A 15,883-nucleotide genomic window follows, 5' to 3' on the forward strand; every position below is an offset into this window, starting at 1 on the left:
CTTTTGTTTCAATCTTAAAATAATTTTCCCTAGCATAAGCAATATCCTGTTTATATAATTACCAATTTACATCTGATTTAGTTCCTTCTGTAATTTATGCATGAGAAGAACTTCTTGAAATATATTTTTATCATGATGGAAGGAGTAATACTGATTTACATAGTGGCCAGGATTTTTAATCTTTAAAGAGAATTAAGAATCATTTTATATGCAGTTTTACAGAGTACTGAAAGGATGGGACTTCTTATGTATGAAGAAATTCTTCACCAGAAAACACTGTCAAAAGCCCAAAGTCTTAGAAAAAGAAAATTTAAAACTCTGAAGTAGTTCTGGAGGTGACTCACTGATGTAGTACTGACTGATGTGGTTGTAAGATATCACAAATAACTAATAATCCTTCCATACCATAATGCTGCTGACAACTCATCCTTCTTTTTTCCATACCAAGTCTCTAACTGCATTAGCTGAGGTTGTGGGAGGGCAGGAACCATTCGAGGGCCCAACTAAAGTCCTCTACTAGGGCTCTAATATTGCATTAAAAAATCTTTGAGTTTTACTCAGGAACAACTCCCAATATTTTCTGCAGAGAAGTTTTTGTGAATGTTCCTAATCCAGTATTTTTCCCTTAATTGACACTACTCATGAGAAAGAATATCAGAAGGAGTTAATTAATCAAAACCAGGAGAAACATTAGCTCAGATTACTCCCTTCTCCTTTTCAGTGGTTTGATCTGTGATGACTTTAATTTGGGAGTTGGTGGGGTTTTGATTTGGCCATTTGTGTGCCAAGTTTTGTGTTGTTTCTGTGCACTATTTAACTGGTAAACTGTTGATTATTCTTATGTAGAGATGTTTCTGAATCAAAATCCTGATAAATTGCTGTGGTCTCCCCAAACTCTCAGGAGATAAATCTCTAAATAGAAATGTATCTTTCATAAATGGCTCTTTGTTCTTGAAGGATTTAGCTGAGCATTTGGTTAGACTGTGCACTTCAATCCCCATTTCTTATGGTGTTAATTTTAGTATCAAAATATACTTAAAAGAAATTGAAAGGTAGTATTTGGCACACCTCATGCCTTGGGATCCCTGATGCACTTGAAGGCCACTTCCATGTTTTGTAATAACAAATGCTTAAAGGGTCCTGGAGGCAACCACAGGCATTGGCTGTACTCTGTTTGAGAGTACAGCAGGTCCCTGCTCATGGGACCTGCTGAGACCTCAGGAATTTGCTAGAAACTGAGAAACCCTTTCAATGAAGACTGTACCATTGTCCATGTGAACATAAAAAGCAGAAAAAGCTGCAGGAAAGCAGCACATGCCAAGGTAAGCAACCTGTGTTGACAGAAGCCTTAGCTGGGTAACAGGATGAAGTGATCTCTCCTACTGTGTGCGGAGCCAAGAGCACTGATACCCGTTTACATTGGCATGGCCTCCACCTCTGACAATGATTTTCCCTCCCTGGGTGGCCTGGGGCTTCCCAAGGCTGGATGGTGACATCCTTATCCCAAGGCAATTCCCCTCTGGGACCAGGAAGCCAAACCCAGCAATCAGTACTAAGTTTTTGTCCATAGAAGATGGCTTCAAAAGTAAACTTTTCACTTTGCTTTGCCAATAAACTCAATGTAAGTGAGAATTCAAGGTGAGTTTTTGTAAATTCAGTTTAAATTCTTGGAAATCCAAGCTTTGTTTGAAAGTTCTGTTAGTGAGGTTGTGATTTACTTCACCCAGGCTTCACCTTTTTCTCCCTATAATGTGCATGAATATCTTCCAATTCAGAACCTACTAGGTTTACTGGAGTTTACTGGAATGGGTGGCAGAGAAGAAACATGGAAAAAGAACCCCTTGCAAGAATATGGATTTGAATTATAATTGACAATATATTGGGGCAGTTAAGGAATCAGTGTCAGGGCACTACACAGCTCCTTAGAGATGGCATGGGAAAAATGGTGAATATCCAATGTCTTGGGCTGTAAGAGGAGCAGACAACCAAAACTCAACAGAGTTGCATTTCCAAATGCAAATCACTCCTCAAAGCTGTGCAGCAGCTGTTTATCAGCCTTTCTTGCACATATACTGCACAGCTCCAGGTGTGCAGAGATATTTATGTCTACAGGACAAGAGCTTCTGTTATCAGGTAATAGTTCTGTTCCTGAGGAGGCAATCCTGAGAGGATTGGGGCTGGGAAAAGCAGAAAAAGGCAGTTTGGGGCTCCTCTGCTCACTATTCCTGTTATATCTTCTCCAACTTGTTACTCTCAGACAAGACATTATTTTATTTCCATGTTCATTCCCAATTTGTTTGTTTGCTTGTTTCTTTTTTCAAAGTAGAAAAAAAAAAGGAAGCTTTCTTTACATGCACACCTTGAAGGCCTCAAAATTTCCTTTGAAAGCTCTTCCCTGATTTTAGAAACAAAATGTAGAACTGATGAATCAAAACACGTCGTTTCTTCCAAACTCAATGTTTTGGTTTGCCCTTATTATATTTGATTAAATAACTTTTCATAATAGTGTATTTTATTATAATAATGATAATGATAATGACAATGACAATGATAATGATGATGATGATGATAATAATAATAATAATAATAATAATAATAATAATAATAATAATAATGTATTTTCATAATAGTGTATTTCTTAAACAGCTAAGCAGGTCCTTACCAGAGGTGTTTCATGACCTGAGAGGAGTGTTTCCCATGTCTCTCCAGGTCAACCCGGATGTGTCAGGTGAGTTCAGCTGTGTGAGGATCCAGGTTTCAGCAGGCTGCTCCATTGAGCTACCAGGTGTCATGGTCTGAATCCTCTTTTAGTGATAATGGGTGAAGAGCTGCATGGGAAGATCAAAGAGAGGAGTGCCTGTGGTGGCCCAGGGCTCTTCCTGACCTCCACTTGGGCAGAGACATATCCTTGGACCTTGGCAGGAGACAGGTGAGGAATGGAAACCACTGTCTTGCTCTTTGTAACTACCTCTTGTACATATCTGGTCTTTTAGTGCTTACTCACAGAGCTGTTTGCTGAAGTGGAGGCCTCTTCATGGACCCTGCAGAGGCACCGTGATGTTGGATCCTCTTATCCAGAGATCTTTGGACCGTGCCGGGGTGCCCTCCAGTGGTCGGAGCCTCCAGAACACCTTTGCATTTCCCTACTGCTTTTAGTCCTTTAAACTGTGTTAGCTCCAGATCCTTACAGGAATCATAGCACTACTTTTCCATGGAAGTTCAATGCTCAGATGCCCTTGTTTGGCTTAATTTTGTTAATTTTGTTTCAAATGCTGGACAACTTTCTCAGCCAGAGATGGGAAGCAGCATGGAGAACTTGCCCCTTATTAGGTGTCCTATGGTGTCACATATACAACATATACAACCATACATACAAAAATACATCCCAAAATCCTTATATAGTTACAAACAGCTGCAAAAAAAAAAATCTGTTTCCAGGGAGGGATGGTTTTGCCCATGCAGCAAAACTTCTCTTGATGGGGAAAGGAAATGAAAAGGAAAGGAAAGGGAAAGGGGAAGGGAAATTTATGCTAATTTTTAAATCAGCTAAGAACAATTTGCTTTTTTTTAGTCTTTATTTGTACTTAAGTGGGCACTGCAATGTCTCCTCCTGCTCATCCTACAAGCCAGTGGATTAAAAACCTGTTGCTAGTTTCTCCCCTTCACCTGATAAATATGTTGTGTCTGGATTCTTTTGTGTAATATTTCATAGATCCAGAAGCTCCTAAGTCCTGCCAGACAAAAGCTCCACTTCCTTAGGCTCCATGCAGTCTGTGTTTAGGGGGAGGTAACACACAGGACTGAGAGGAATCATGTGTGCTTGCCCCTTGAAGACAAGAGGAGTCAGAGGAATATGAAAAAGCCCAGAAACTGCTCCTTACAGGAATAAGAAACAGAGAATTTGGCTGAGACTTTCCTGACATTTCCAGGATGCTAATCTTCTTTTGGCATAATTCTCAGAGTGGTTTAAGAGAATCCTTACCAAACAGCCCAACCTCCACAGGTAAATCACTGGTTCCTGGAATAACCACCTCAGCAAAGCAAGGCCACAAAGGTTTCTTGGTCAATGTTTGGGAAGATCTCAGTACCCAATCCAGAACCAGCACTGCTCTGATCTGGATTTACTTATCCGGATGTCGGGATGTACCCTGTGAAATGAAAATATTCAGTAAATCACTGCTTTGGCATTAGGCTGGAAGTTGTTCAGGAAGAAAGATCAAATTGCACAGCACACACCTTTGGTGGAAACCAGAACCCATTTGGTATAAATTCTGAAGGTGCCATCAGCTGAACAGACAGCCACAACCACAATGGACCAACGAGCTCGTCTCACCTGGCTGCTGCTGCTGCTAAGTGCTGCTCTCCTCGCTGAACCAGGTACTGCCTCTGAAATTTTTTTTTATGTTTGCAGGGAAATATTACAGACAGAATGAAACAGTAATACAGAGAGCCTTGTGGGGAAGGGGTGGCAAAGGGTCTCCTGCAGTATTGCTGACAGGCTTTGGGCTGTAAGATGAATGGCTTAATTTGTCTCCTGATTCAAAGATGCAGATCAAATCCATAGGTTATATCTCAAAATATATTTTATTTATATTTCAACTTATAACCTAGGAAGGTTCTAGGATGAAGAAGGCTGGAGAATATTTCCTTTGTTTCTCTTCTACAAGGGTAAAAGTGTGGAGAGGTGGTTCTCTAACAAGTCATCTTGTAATACTCTATTTTGGTGTTTAGATACTTCTATCCTTATAATTGAAAAATGTAGATATAGACAGAAAAAGAAGCCCAGGTAGAAATATACTTACATCTGCATCATGTTCCTTCAAACTTCAAACAAAGCTGCCTTATAGCCTTTCTGGTTTGAATTAGATACTTTTGATCTTTAATTATCAGCATGGACACCACAAATAAAATCTTGTCAATCCCTTACAAAGAGGAAATTTCATGTAGAGTAGATTTAGGGATTTGCAATAATGAATTATTTCTAAAACACGGGCAATCCAGAGGGCAGTTCAGCATCAAAGAGGACCAAGCTGCATTTCAGCAAAGTGGTCAAATCCCAGCACTTCCGCAACCCTACAATCTTGGTCTTTATTCCATAGGTTCACTTTTGTATTCAATTGACCCAGTGTAGGCTGGAAAAAGGACTTGGGATCCTTTCTTGAAAACCCAAAGCTTTAGTATCACTAAAATCTGGGAAAATGAGTGTTTGAAGATAAATATATAAATGGATTTTCTCCTTATTTCAGTTACTGAATTCAGTTCTTCAGAGGCATCGATGTAATTTTTAAAAGCTGCTATTTGAAAAACCTGCTTTGACCCCAGGCAGCCTAAATCCTTTTTCCTTTTAGTCAATATAATTACATTTTCTGAGGCTATTTATTTATTTATCACTACAGGTTGTCAAAACCACATGATCAGCCCCCTGGTTTTTATCCTGTTCTGACAGACCATTTCATCCCCTGGTATCTGAACCATGATGCCATGGGCTGATTTAATCAAGCGTGCATTTTTGAATACTTCAAGGAGTGTAAAGTATGTTCTTCATTGCAGGGGTAGACAAAGTGAGGCAGACTTTGTGCAGACCTGAGCAGGAATTTGGAAAGATTTAAGCTGTCATGCTGGGCTCTCAGCCAAAACTGTCACCATCTGCACAGAAAAATGGTTCACAGCCTCCCTGGCTTTTGTGGTAACCACATAGAGCATAGAAAGTTCCTCTTTCTACTGCCCAAGGGAAACCTGGCAGAGCTCAGCTCCCAGCAACCCAAGTCTTCTCCAGAGGTGAAGGATGTAAACACAAATTATACCTAGAACTGTGACATCTTACATCAATACCGACATGTTTTCTTATCTGTCACAGTAAATGCAAAATGGTGGAAACCACAGGGAAACCCAGAAACTGGGTGGAACAAATTTTTGGACTGGGTACTACAACCATTTAAACCAAAAGGTAAGACAGTGAGACAGTAAACCCCAGGTACTGGGGACACAGGAACACCAGGAAGCTCATCCATCCCTGCAGGGATGCTCAGAGGGCTGGAGCACCTCTGCTATGGTGACAGGCTGAGAGAGTTGGGGTTGTTCCACTGCGAGAAGAGAAGGTTCCATGGACACCTTAGAGCACCTTACAGTACCTGAAGGGGCTATAGGAAAGCTGAGTAGAGACTTTGACAAGGGGATGGAGTGATAAGGCAAGTGGACATGGTTTTAAGATGGAAGATGGGAGATTTACACTGGATATTAGAAAGAAATTCTTCACTGTGAGGGTGGTGAGGCATTGGCTCAGGTTGCCCAGAGAAGTTGTGGCTTCAAGGCCAGGTTGGATGGGGTTTGGAGCAACCTGGTCGAGTGGGAGGTGTCCCTGCCCATGGAAGGGGGGTTGGAACTGGATGATCTTGAAGGTCCTTTCCAACCCAAAGTATTCTATAAGTCCATTAAATCAGACTAGACATGAACTCTCTGCATGTGGAGGCTTTTTGTACCTAAGCTGCTTTGTGTGATTTCACCATTGCCTCAGTTCTCATGACCATTCTTGAAGTTTTCTAATAATTTATTTGCTCTACCTTCCAGCTGATTCAGAGAAGCCCCCAGCTCATCCAGAGAAGCCCCCAGCTCATCCAGAGAAGCCCCCAGCTGATCCTTCACCAATACCTCCCGGCGATGACATCATTGCGATAGATCCCGCAAAACCCGCGCCTCCTGCTGGCGAAGGCAAGGAGAAAGTTCAAATTGCAAAACTCATGGGTGGAAATTTTGAGGAATATATGAATATTTGTTAGAGCACAAAGAGGAACACTGGGAATTCAGTAAAAATACTGAATAACTCTGCCTGTGATTAGCCTTGGAAAAGGCAATAGCCAGGATAGGATCATCTTCATTTTCACAGGAAAATGTGGTGGGAGGGGAACTGGCATGTGATTAGGTCTACCTGCTGATATCAAGACTGCCTGTATGTATGGTGAGATCTTTACAATTGGCTCACCTGAGGCACTCTTACCTGCATCTTTTTTAACTTAGAGTAAGTCACAAGCTCCTCAGATCACACTTGCGTTTTTAATTGCAATTTTCAAATATTCCATTTCTCCTCCTAGGAGCCTCCTCTCCTAATGAAGATGTGCCCTCCAGTTCCAAGGCCATCCCAGAGGAACAGGGATCAGCGGACATGCCATTAGTGGTGACATCAGGTAAAGGATATGAGCACAACATGGAGGGTGTTACAGAAACTGGTTAGGAGGGAATATAAGTGGAGATGTCAAGAAAAGTTGCAGCTGATGCTTCATCTATGAATTTCCCCATTTCCCAGTCTGTGTTTCTCACCATTTATAACATTATCTACCTAGATTCTGAACAATTTATAAGGCCTCAGCTTTCTTATCAAGCTGGCCCAGGATGAAGGGCAGGTCCTGTTCTTCCTCCTGAGGATTCCTCAGATCAGATTCAGCCTCTCCCAAGCTGTGGCCCAGGATGCAAGCTGGGAAGGAGAGACCTTGGTGTCTCTCTGCCCTCCCTGCCCTCCTCAGCACAGCTCCCACCTGCTAACAGTGATGCTCCATAGGGCAAGGAGATCAAACCAAATAATTTCAGTGTTGAAATGCAAAGCACCATCATGAAGATTCACTTCTTACCAACATCAGTGGATGTGGACAGACACCCTTGTTCCACAAAATCTGAAGGCAATTAAATCTTATTAATACCTGAGGGGTGGGTGTCAAGAGGAAGGAGCCAAGGTCTTTTCAGTGTTGCCGAGTAATAGAACAAGGAAAAAGGGGTTTAAGCTCGAATGGGGGAAGTTAAACCTCAACATAAGCAGAAACTTCTTTAATGTGAGGGTGATGGAACACTGGCACACAATGCTCAGAGAGATTTAGGGTCTCCTGATTGTACAAATTGTATGTCATTTATCAAAAATTTATTGTAATTATTTGTCTGGAACCATCAGCTAAGAAAAATATATGGAACAAAAAACATGGGAAAGGATTAGGGATAGCAGCTCATGAAATTAAATCTCAGATAAAAATGAGGAAAATATTTAATTTCATCTCCTTTTTTTCACAGCTGAAAGCTATCCTCCTAAAGAAGAAAACAGTGCCGACTGTAAGTAACACACAGTGTCTCTGGCTTGCATGCTCAGTTCTCTGCCCAAGCTCTGATCAAGTCTTGACTGGCTCCCCATTTCCTCACTGGGTATAATTTCATGGATTTACCCATGAGCTTCAGGAACCATCCCAGTCACCTCTCACTTGGCTTCCATGAATAATAAGGAGGGAAAGGGGCTTGGGGCTTGTGCAGGAGAAATACTTGCACTGACAAAAGCACTGGGGCAGGCACACTACACCTGCATGAATTCAGATTTGGTCTTCATCATCTCACTCCTAACAAGCCAGGCTCCCTGTAACCTTCCCAGGGTGCATCCCTGCTGGAAGCTGTCTCAGAGGGATTTGGTTTAAATCTTAGTTTTCTACAATGTATCTTCTGACAAATCTGAAATGCAAGTTCTGTTCATTCACTGAAAACATTCTGCCCTGGATGCTTAGAGAGCAGACTAAAGGCTCCACATGGGCAATGGCACTCAGCTGCCTCAGTAAAACTTGTGTGTTGTGCTGACAGCTTACAGGAGACTCAACTTCAGCTGCAAGGCATGCATTGGAGCATGGGGCTGACACCATGGAGTAACCAGAATTAAATCTTGTCCCCATTAAGGCCAATAATGTCATCTTTAGTATTCAAGCCCCTACATTTTTCTTAGTATGAGCTCTTTGTCCATGACAACCCTGTTCCTGAAATCTGTAGCTGCTAACATTTCCTAGTTTAAGGCATCCAGCTGATTGCAATACATATATATTAATTGATTCCATAAAAACACACGGTTTCCTTGTTCAATCTCACTTTTTCTCTTGTTTGGCATTTTCTTCCCCTCAGTAAAAGCCCATCCCAAACCACACCCACGTCCTAGACAGCCAGGTAAGGTGTTCTCATTCTTAACTATTCTTTAATTAAATATTAAACGTAACTTACAATATATAATTTTCTTTATTACATGTGTTCATAGTTAACTAATTGAATGCATAAAAGCACAAATTTTCCCTGTTCAGTCTCACTTTTTATGATGTTGTTTAGGTTTATTCCCGTTTCCAAAACGCCATCCTAGACCGTCCCGACGTTTTGGAAAGCCAGGTAAGGTGTTCTCATTTTTAACTATTAGTTATTTAATTATTTAGTTATTTAGCTATTTAGCTAATTTAGCTATTAATTATTTAGCTATTTAGTAATTTAGCTAATTTAGCTATTATTTATTTAGCTATTTAGTTATTTAATAATTCAGCATAATTTCCAATACATAATATTCTCGATTATATAAAGTTTAATTAATCAATTGATTGAATAGAAGTACATATTTTCCTTGTTCAATCAACCTTTTAATGTTGTTATTTGGTTTTTTTCCTCAAAGGAAAACGCTTTTCCAAATCACGCTCCCGTCCTGGAAAGCCAGGTAAGGTTTCTCATTTTTAATGACTTCTCTTCCTAAGGACAGGACATGGTGGGTAAGAGGTGGGAGCTGGGAAAGCCTGGAAGTTCAGGGGCAGGGGGGATCTGGAGAGAGAAGAAAAGGGGAAGTGGGAGAGGTCAGGAGCAGGCAGAGAGCCTGGGGACCACACACTGCTGGTAACAGGGGCTGGCAGCCAAACCATCCTTGGGGCTGAGGGTCAAGGGGATGAGCTGCCCTACGTCTGCACCATTCAAGGAAAAAAAACCATGCATACAAAAGAGCTGCCTGTATCCTGCCTGGCTGCTGGCCAGCCCATGCCAGGGTGCTCTGGCAGGCAAAGAAACAGCTCGGGGCATCACAGCAAGCTCACCCTCTTCCCAGGGGAGAAGGGACAGGCAGTGGTCACTTGTGTAACCTTGGGGTCAGTTGTAGGAGAGAGTAATGAGCTGCTGATGGGACACCATCACAACAAAAAAAAAATTTATTTCCTCTTCACTCAGCTGCTCGTTCCAGATCTTTCTCAGCTGCTCGTTCCAGATCTTTCTCAGTTGCTGGTTCCAGATCTTTCTCAGCTGCTGGTTCCAGTTCCTCCCGCCGCAACAGGAGCCGTCGATTCTGAGGCAAAAGAAGCACAAGTGAAAGTGGCAGCACACTTCTTACCATCTTACAGCCCCAATCATGATTCTTCTAACCCTAACACTATGTTGATCACTTCTACATGTGGGCGTGTTGCACGTCTGCTACTAATTTCTAAAAAATAAATTACAAGTGTGGGTGTCAATCAAGAGGTATTCTAATCTTAACTATGCTTTTACTCATTAATTTCAGATCCTTTGGATCTATATTCCAGATCTGTAAAACCTCAAACTTCAATAAATACTCTCAGTGACAAAAAGTAATTGTATCAGCTGGGTGATTTTTCTCATTAAGATTTTATTTCCATCTCATAGTTCTTCCCCATTGCACCAAATATCTCAAACACTGAGCATTTAAGAAAGATTGAGCTGCCTTACAGATAGACATCCCAGTGCTGCTTCCTGAGCTCACCAAGTGACATAAATGAAAGGAAAAGCATCCCTTGTAACCAGTGATATCTGAGTAATAACCTGTTCCACTTCATAATAGAGAAAAATATCTTGTGGATTGTAAAGGATTCATCTCAGAGAAAGAGATGGATGAAATTTTGTATTCTGGTGGTTATAGCCTGTCTGTATCTTGGGTCAGTGCAGGGGTGCTTTGCAAGTGGGGGGGGGACAGGGGTGGCTCCTGGGAGAAGCTGCTGGAAGCTCCCCTGGTTCCTGTCCCTGCCCCACCTCTGCCCAAGGCCGAGCAGAGATGGCAAGATGGATGTGGCTCTGGGAATGCAGAGTAGCAGGAGTAAAGTGACTTAGGTGGGAAAAAGTTGATACTTAAAAGAGATTTGCTCGTTTTTCCTTCTTGTCAGTCAGAAGCAATGCAGTCTTTGTTCCTTGATTTGGGATCACCATTCTGTCCTCATACCCAAATTAATTTCCCTGATTAATAGTGGGTAGGAAAATGAAGCCCAGCTGCAGGGCTGCTCCTGGGGAGCTACAGAACAGTTCAGGGAGGCAGAGGGAGGGCACAGCAAGGCTGCTGTCAGGGTCTGGGCCCAGCTGGTACCAACCAGGGCTCTGCTCACTCACCTCCCCCCCACCATGGGACATGGAGGAGAAAACCCACCCTAAGGTTCCTTAATGGAGACAACTACAGGGAGGTTTGCATTCCCCAATGACAGTAACAGGCAAAAACCAGACAGGTTCAACTTGGGATGGGAAAATGTTAATTTAATCTAATTCAATTCCAAAACATCCCGCACTGGTTTAGATACATTCAGGCTAAACCGTCCAGATTAGCAAAATTTTATCCATCTCTTTCTCTGAGATGACTGCTTTACTCTTCTACAGTTCTGCAATCTGCAATATATTTTTCTCTATTATTAAGTGAAAATCACTCATGTATTTTTTTTCACTAAGTCATTCTGATTAGAACAAAATAATATTGTCATAAAGAAACCCTTCCTTGACTCGAAGTTATACCGGTATAATAGATAGTGAATGAAAAAGGATTAAGCTAAGTCTCGGAGTGAATTTAGCTATAGTGAATTTTTGACAGTCCTTATCTCCAGCAATAAACCTGCACATATTTTTCCAATTATTTTTGAGTTTGGTTATTGCTCAGATATCACTGGTTACAAGGGATGCTTTTCCTTTGATTTATGTCTCTTTTTTGAGCTCAGGAAGCAGCACTGGGATGTCTATCTGTAAGGCAGCTCAATCTTTCTTAAATGCTCAGTGTTTGAGATATTTGGTACAATGGTGTAATGTGGATACATTGAAAACAGAAAAAAAAAAAAAAAATTGCCTCTTGATTCAGCATTCCTCTGTCTCCCCAGCTTAGTTTGCTCTTTGAAAATGTATCACACATTCAATAAGCAGAACCTTGGCTCTGCAGGCATAGATTACACTCTTTAAAAAGGTAGCAAATTTATTTCAGAATCTCATCAACAGACCCTCCCCTCCTTTGCTAGGACTAGAAAGAAAAAAATGCTAATAACCACCAGACATCTAATGCAAATTGATAGCAAATACTAGAATTCCGGGGAAACCTAAATACACAGGGAAGACCCGTAGCTACCAAATTTGCAGCCTCTGGCAATAATTGATGAAAAGAAGGAACTTTTTACTATGTAAAAAATCAGAGGTGAGAGAAGCAAGGAGAGGAAGAAAAGCAGCACCAAGGAGCTGCAGAGCATCTGTGACCTCAGAGAGACAGAGAGACAGGCAACTTTTCTCTGGAGGGTGAAAAAGCTTAATTTCTCTCTTTCTTTCTTTAATAGCCCCTTTCCCTGGGGTGATTAATTTGTTTAAAAATCCTGTTCTGCCTGTTTCTCTCCCACTGTCACTCCTTCTTAAGACCCTTTCAAAAAAGTGGTGTCATTTTGCCCTGAATAAATCCTTATAATTCATTCAAAACATAAATCTGGTTAGTTTGCAACTTGTAGTTCGTGCATGTGAAGTGACTAATATTTCCTCACAAACAAAATATAAAATATTAATAGTTACAGACCATGACAAAGGGGGAAGAACTGTGAGAGGGAAACAAAGTCTTGATGAGAATAATCACTCAGCTGATACAACTACTTTTTTCAATGAGAGTATTTATTGAAGTTTAAGGTTTTACAGATCAGGAATATAGATCCAAAGGATCTGAAATTAAGGAACAGAAGCACAGTTAAGATTAAATACCATTAGATTTACACCCACCCTTACAATTTATTTTTTAGAAATCAGCAGCAGACGTGCAACACGCCCACACGTAGAAATGATCAACATAGTGTTAGGGTTAGAAGAAATATGATTGGGGCTGTTATCATTTGGGGATGATGGTAAAAATTGTGCTGCCACTTTCACTTATGCTTCTTTTGCCTCTCCTCCGATGGCCCTTGTATTGGTGGGAGGAATAAGTGAAGGTGATGCATGATGATACTTCACACTGTAGGCAGGTCTTGGGGCTTTTGGGAGCACCAAACTTGAATGGGTAAAGTCTACTGCGTGGCAAGTTGAACTTCCCACAGGTTGGGTCCTTTACACACCTGAGAAATGAAAAATGGAAAAGCTCAGATATAATTGTCGTAGGAAAAAATGAGACATATTCAGTAAGCCCTCTTGTTTCGTTGCTTAGAGGAAACTTTCCTGCAGAGGTTTCTAACCATGAGGTTAGTCCCAATTCACAGAGCAGAACTCCTGACCACAGGTGCAACTGTATGGAATTTAAATACTTCTGTTGGTTTAATATCTAACACAACAAATATATAAATATCCCACATGTACATAAATGCATAATATAAAGCACCTGATAGGATTTTTAAAAATTCACAAAGCCATGGTAGTGGCATTATCAGGTAACAATCTTTCAAAAATATTTTTGAATTTTCTTTTTCATAAATAATTTTGATCAAGCCTGGCATGTGCTAATTTCAAACCCATATATTCCAAATAGCCCACTGTGCCACAGCCTTTGTATGGTGTGTGAAACTTGGCACAGGAGATGATGCCAGGCCTGCAGTGGGGGTTGCTCAGGTGTTTGTTCTCTTCCAAGGAGCCTCTGGCATTGCTCTAGGGTCTACTGCTGGTCACAGTTCTGAAAAGCCTTTTCCCCCTCTCTTGTATCTATCAGTCTGGGGAGGATAAAAGTGTATTAACCTCATTAATACCTATTGGTTCACATTATAAACTGTAAGGTAAGGAGGTGGTGGAATATTACTGAAAGTCTGATATTGTTGGTGCTTAATTAAAACAAGTTAAAGGACAGCCCAACCCTGGAAAGAAGGATTTGGCTTCATGGATGCTTAGAGATGTCCATGAAGGATGGTCTTGGACAGATAAAACAACTACAGGTCCCCAGCCCCTCTGATGCAGTTTTGAAATCCTCCCAGCATCATCTAGTGTCAGGAAATCCAACAAGGCTGACTCCAGAGACAGCTGGGTCAGTAAATAGAGTTGTTTTGCAAACTAGGGCTGGTGATCAATGGTGTGGGTGTGAGTCATTAGTCCACTCATGTTGTACCTGAATATTTGGAGGGGGTGAGAGCCCAGGGAAAACCTATACCAGGGGTGCCACAGTGTGGCTGGGACACCTCATGCTCATAAATAAATATTTACCCTTGTAATTTTACAGCTGGCATCCCAGGCCTCCTTGGTCCACACAGGCCAGTAAAGTATTTCTGCAGTCTCAGCCGCGTGTATTTAGGCAGAAAAACAAATTTGACTGAAGAAGAAATCACATGTTAAGAAACTAGGTGTGAGCAAGAGAGTAAAACACAGCCTGTATGGAATTCTGCTGTGCTTAACCAATGCAAATGTGGGCCTGGCTGCTGTACCTGGAACGAGCAGCTGAGTGAAGAGGAAATAAATTTTTTTTTTGTTGTGATGGTGTCCCATCAGCAGCTCATTACTCTCTCCTACAACTGACCCCAAGGTTACACAAGTGACCACTGCCTGTCCCTTCTCCCCTGGGAAGAGGGTGAGCTTGCTGTGATGCCCCGAGCTGTTTCTTTGCCTGCCAGAGCACCCTGGCATGGGCTGGCCAGCAGCCTGGCAGGATACAGGCAGCTCTTTTGTATGCATGGTTTTTTTTCCTTGAATGGTGCAGACGTAGGGCAGCTCATCCCCTTGACCCTCAGCCCCAAGGATGGTTTGGCTGCCAGCCCCTGTTACCAGCAGTGTGTGGTCCCCAGGCTCTCTGCCTGCTCCTGACCTCTCCCACTTCCCCTTTTCTTCTCTCTCCAGATCCCCCCTGCCCCTGAACTTCCAGGCTTTCCCAGCTCCCACCTCTTACCCACCATGTCCTGTCCTTAGGAAGAGAAGTCATTAAAACACAGAAAGAATGAGAACACCTTACCTGGCTTCTTATGAAACTGGTGTGGTCTAGGATGGCGTTTTACTGAGGGGAAAAAAATCCCAAAATATAACATAAGAAATGAGACTAATAAGCAAAATGTGTGCTTTTACCTGATCAGTTGTTTAATTAAGAATATATGTAACCAAGAATCCTATGTATTAAATAAACGAATAATTTATTATCATTTATTTTGGTTAAGAAATAATAATGAACTAATTAATCAATTAAGAATGAGAACACCTTACCTGGCTTTCCAGGACGTGGTCTGGGACGGGGTTTTCCTGAGGAGAAAAACCAAAGAATAACATAAGAAATGAGACTGGATAAAGAAAATGCGTGCTTTTAAGTGATCAGTCATTTAATTAAGAATATATGTAACCAAGAGTCCTATGTGTTAAATAAACTAATAATTTATTATCATTTATTTTGGTTAAGAAATTATATTTAACCAGTTAATCAATTAAGAATGAGAACACTTTACCTGGCTTTCCTGGACGTGGGCGTGGTCTGGGACGGGGTTTTCCTAAGGGGAGAAAAAAAACCCATTAACATAAGAAATGAGACTGAACATGGAAAATGTGTGCTTTTATGTAATCAATCATTTGATTAAGAATATATGTAATCAAGAATCCTATGTATTAAATAAACTAATAGTTTACAATTTAATTTGGTTAAGAAATAATAATGAAACCAATTAATCAGTTAAGAATGAGAACACCTTACCTGGCTTTCCTGGACGTGGTCTGGGACGGGGTTTTCCTGAGAGGAGAAAAACCAAAGAGTAACATAAGAAATGAGACTGGATGAGGAAAATGTGTGCTTTTATGGAATCAATTAATAATAGGGAACGAAAATACCTTACCTGGCTTCTTAGGAAATGGGCGTGGTCTAGGACGGGGTTTTACTGAGGTGAAAAATCCCAAAAAATAATATAAGAAATGAGACTGAATAAGGAAAATGTGTGCTTTTATGTAATCA

General features: G+C 41.2%; 1 protein-coding gene and 3 long non-coding RNA genes across 5 annotated transcripts in view; all 4 read left to right on the top strand.

The window, feature by feature from the left end:
* Positions 1–3: 3 nt before the first annotated feature.
* Positions 4–3,839, top strand: LOC139798645 (uncharacterized). Its single transcript, XR_011726886.1, has 2 exons — positions 4–1,322; positions 2,710–3,839. It is a non-coding gene; the product is annotated as an uncharacterized lncRNA (long non-coding RNA).
* A 329-nt stretch (positions 3,840–4,168) lies between these two features.
* The window catches only part of LOC139798639 (putative DMBT1-like protein), a 62,474-nt gene continuing 50,759 nt past the window's right edge, over positions 4,169–15,883 (top strand). The window contains exons 1-3 of one of the 2 annotated variants that reach the window (XR_011726883.1): positions 4,197–4,377; positions 5,858–5,947; positions 6,589–6,728. Coding sequence is in view for 1 of the 2 variants with exons in the window: in XM_071749627.1 (XP_071605728.1) it covers positions 4,311–4,377 (67 nt within the window). In the remaining variant the exon portion in view is untranslated. Of the gene's footprint in view, positions 4,378–5,857; positions 5,948–6,588; positions 6,729–15,883 lie in introns of those variants that run through there. The other variant, XM_071749627.1, reaches the window with a different exon arrangement.
* LOC139798644 (uncharacterized) lies at positions 7,086–9,163 on the top strand. Its single transcript, XR_011726885.1, has 3 exons — positions 7,086–7,181; positions 8,053–8,091; positions 8,917–9,163. It is a non-coding gene; the product is annotated as an uncharacterized lncRNA (long non-coding RNA).
* On the top strand, positions 9,307–10,379 carry LOC139798643 (uncharacterized). The gene is made up of 2 exons (XR_011726884.1): positions 9,307–9,487; positions 9,985–10,379. It is a non-coding gene; the product is annotated as an uncharacterized lncRNA (long non-coding RNA).

The sequence above is a fragment of the Heliangelus exortis genome, chromosome 7 (assembly GCF_036169615.1).
Source record: "Heliangelus exortis chromosome 7, bHelExo1.hap1, whole genome shotgun sequence".
Taxonomy (NCBI): Eukaryota; Metazoa; Chordata; class Aves; order Apodiformes; family Trochilidae; genus Heliangelus; species Heliangelus exortis.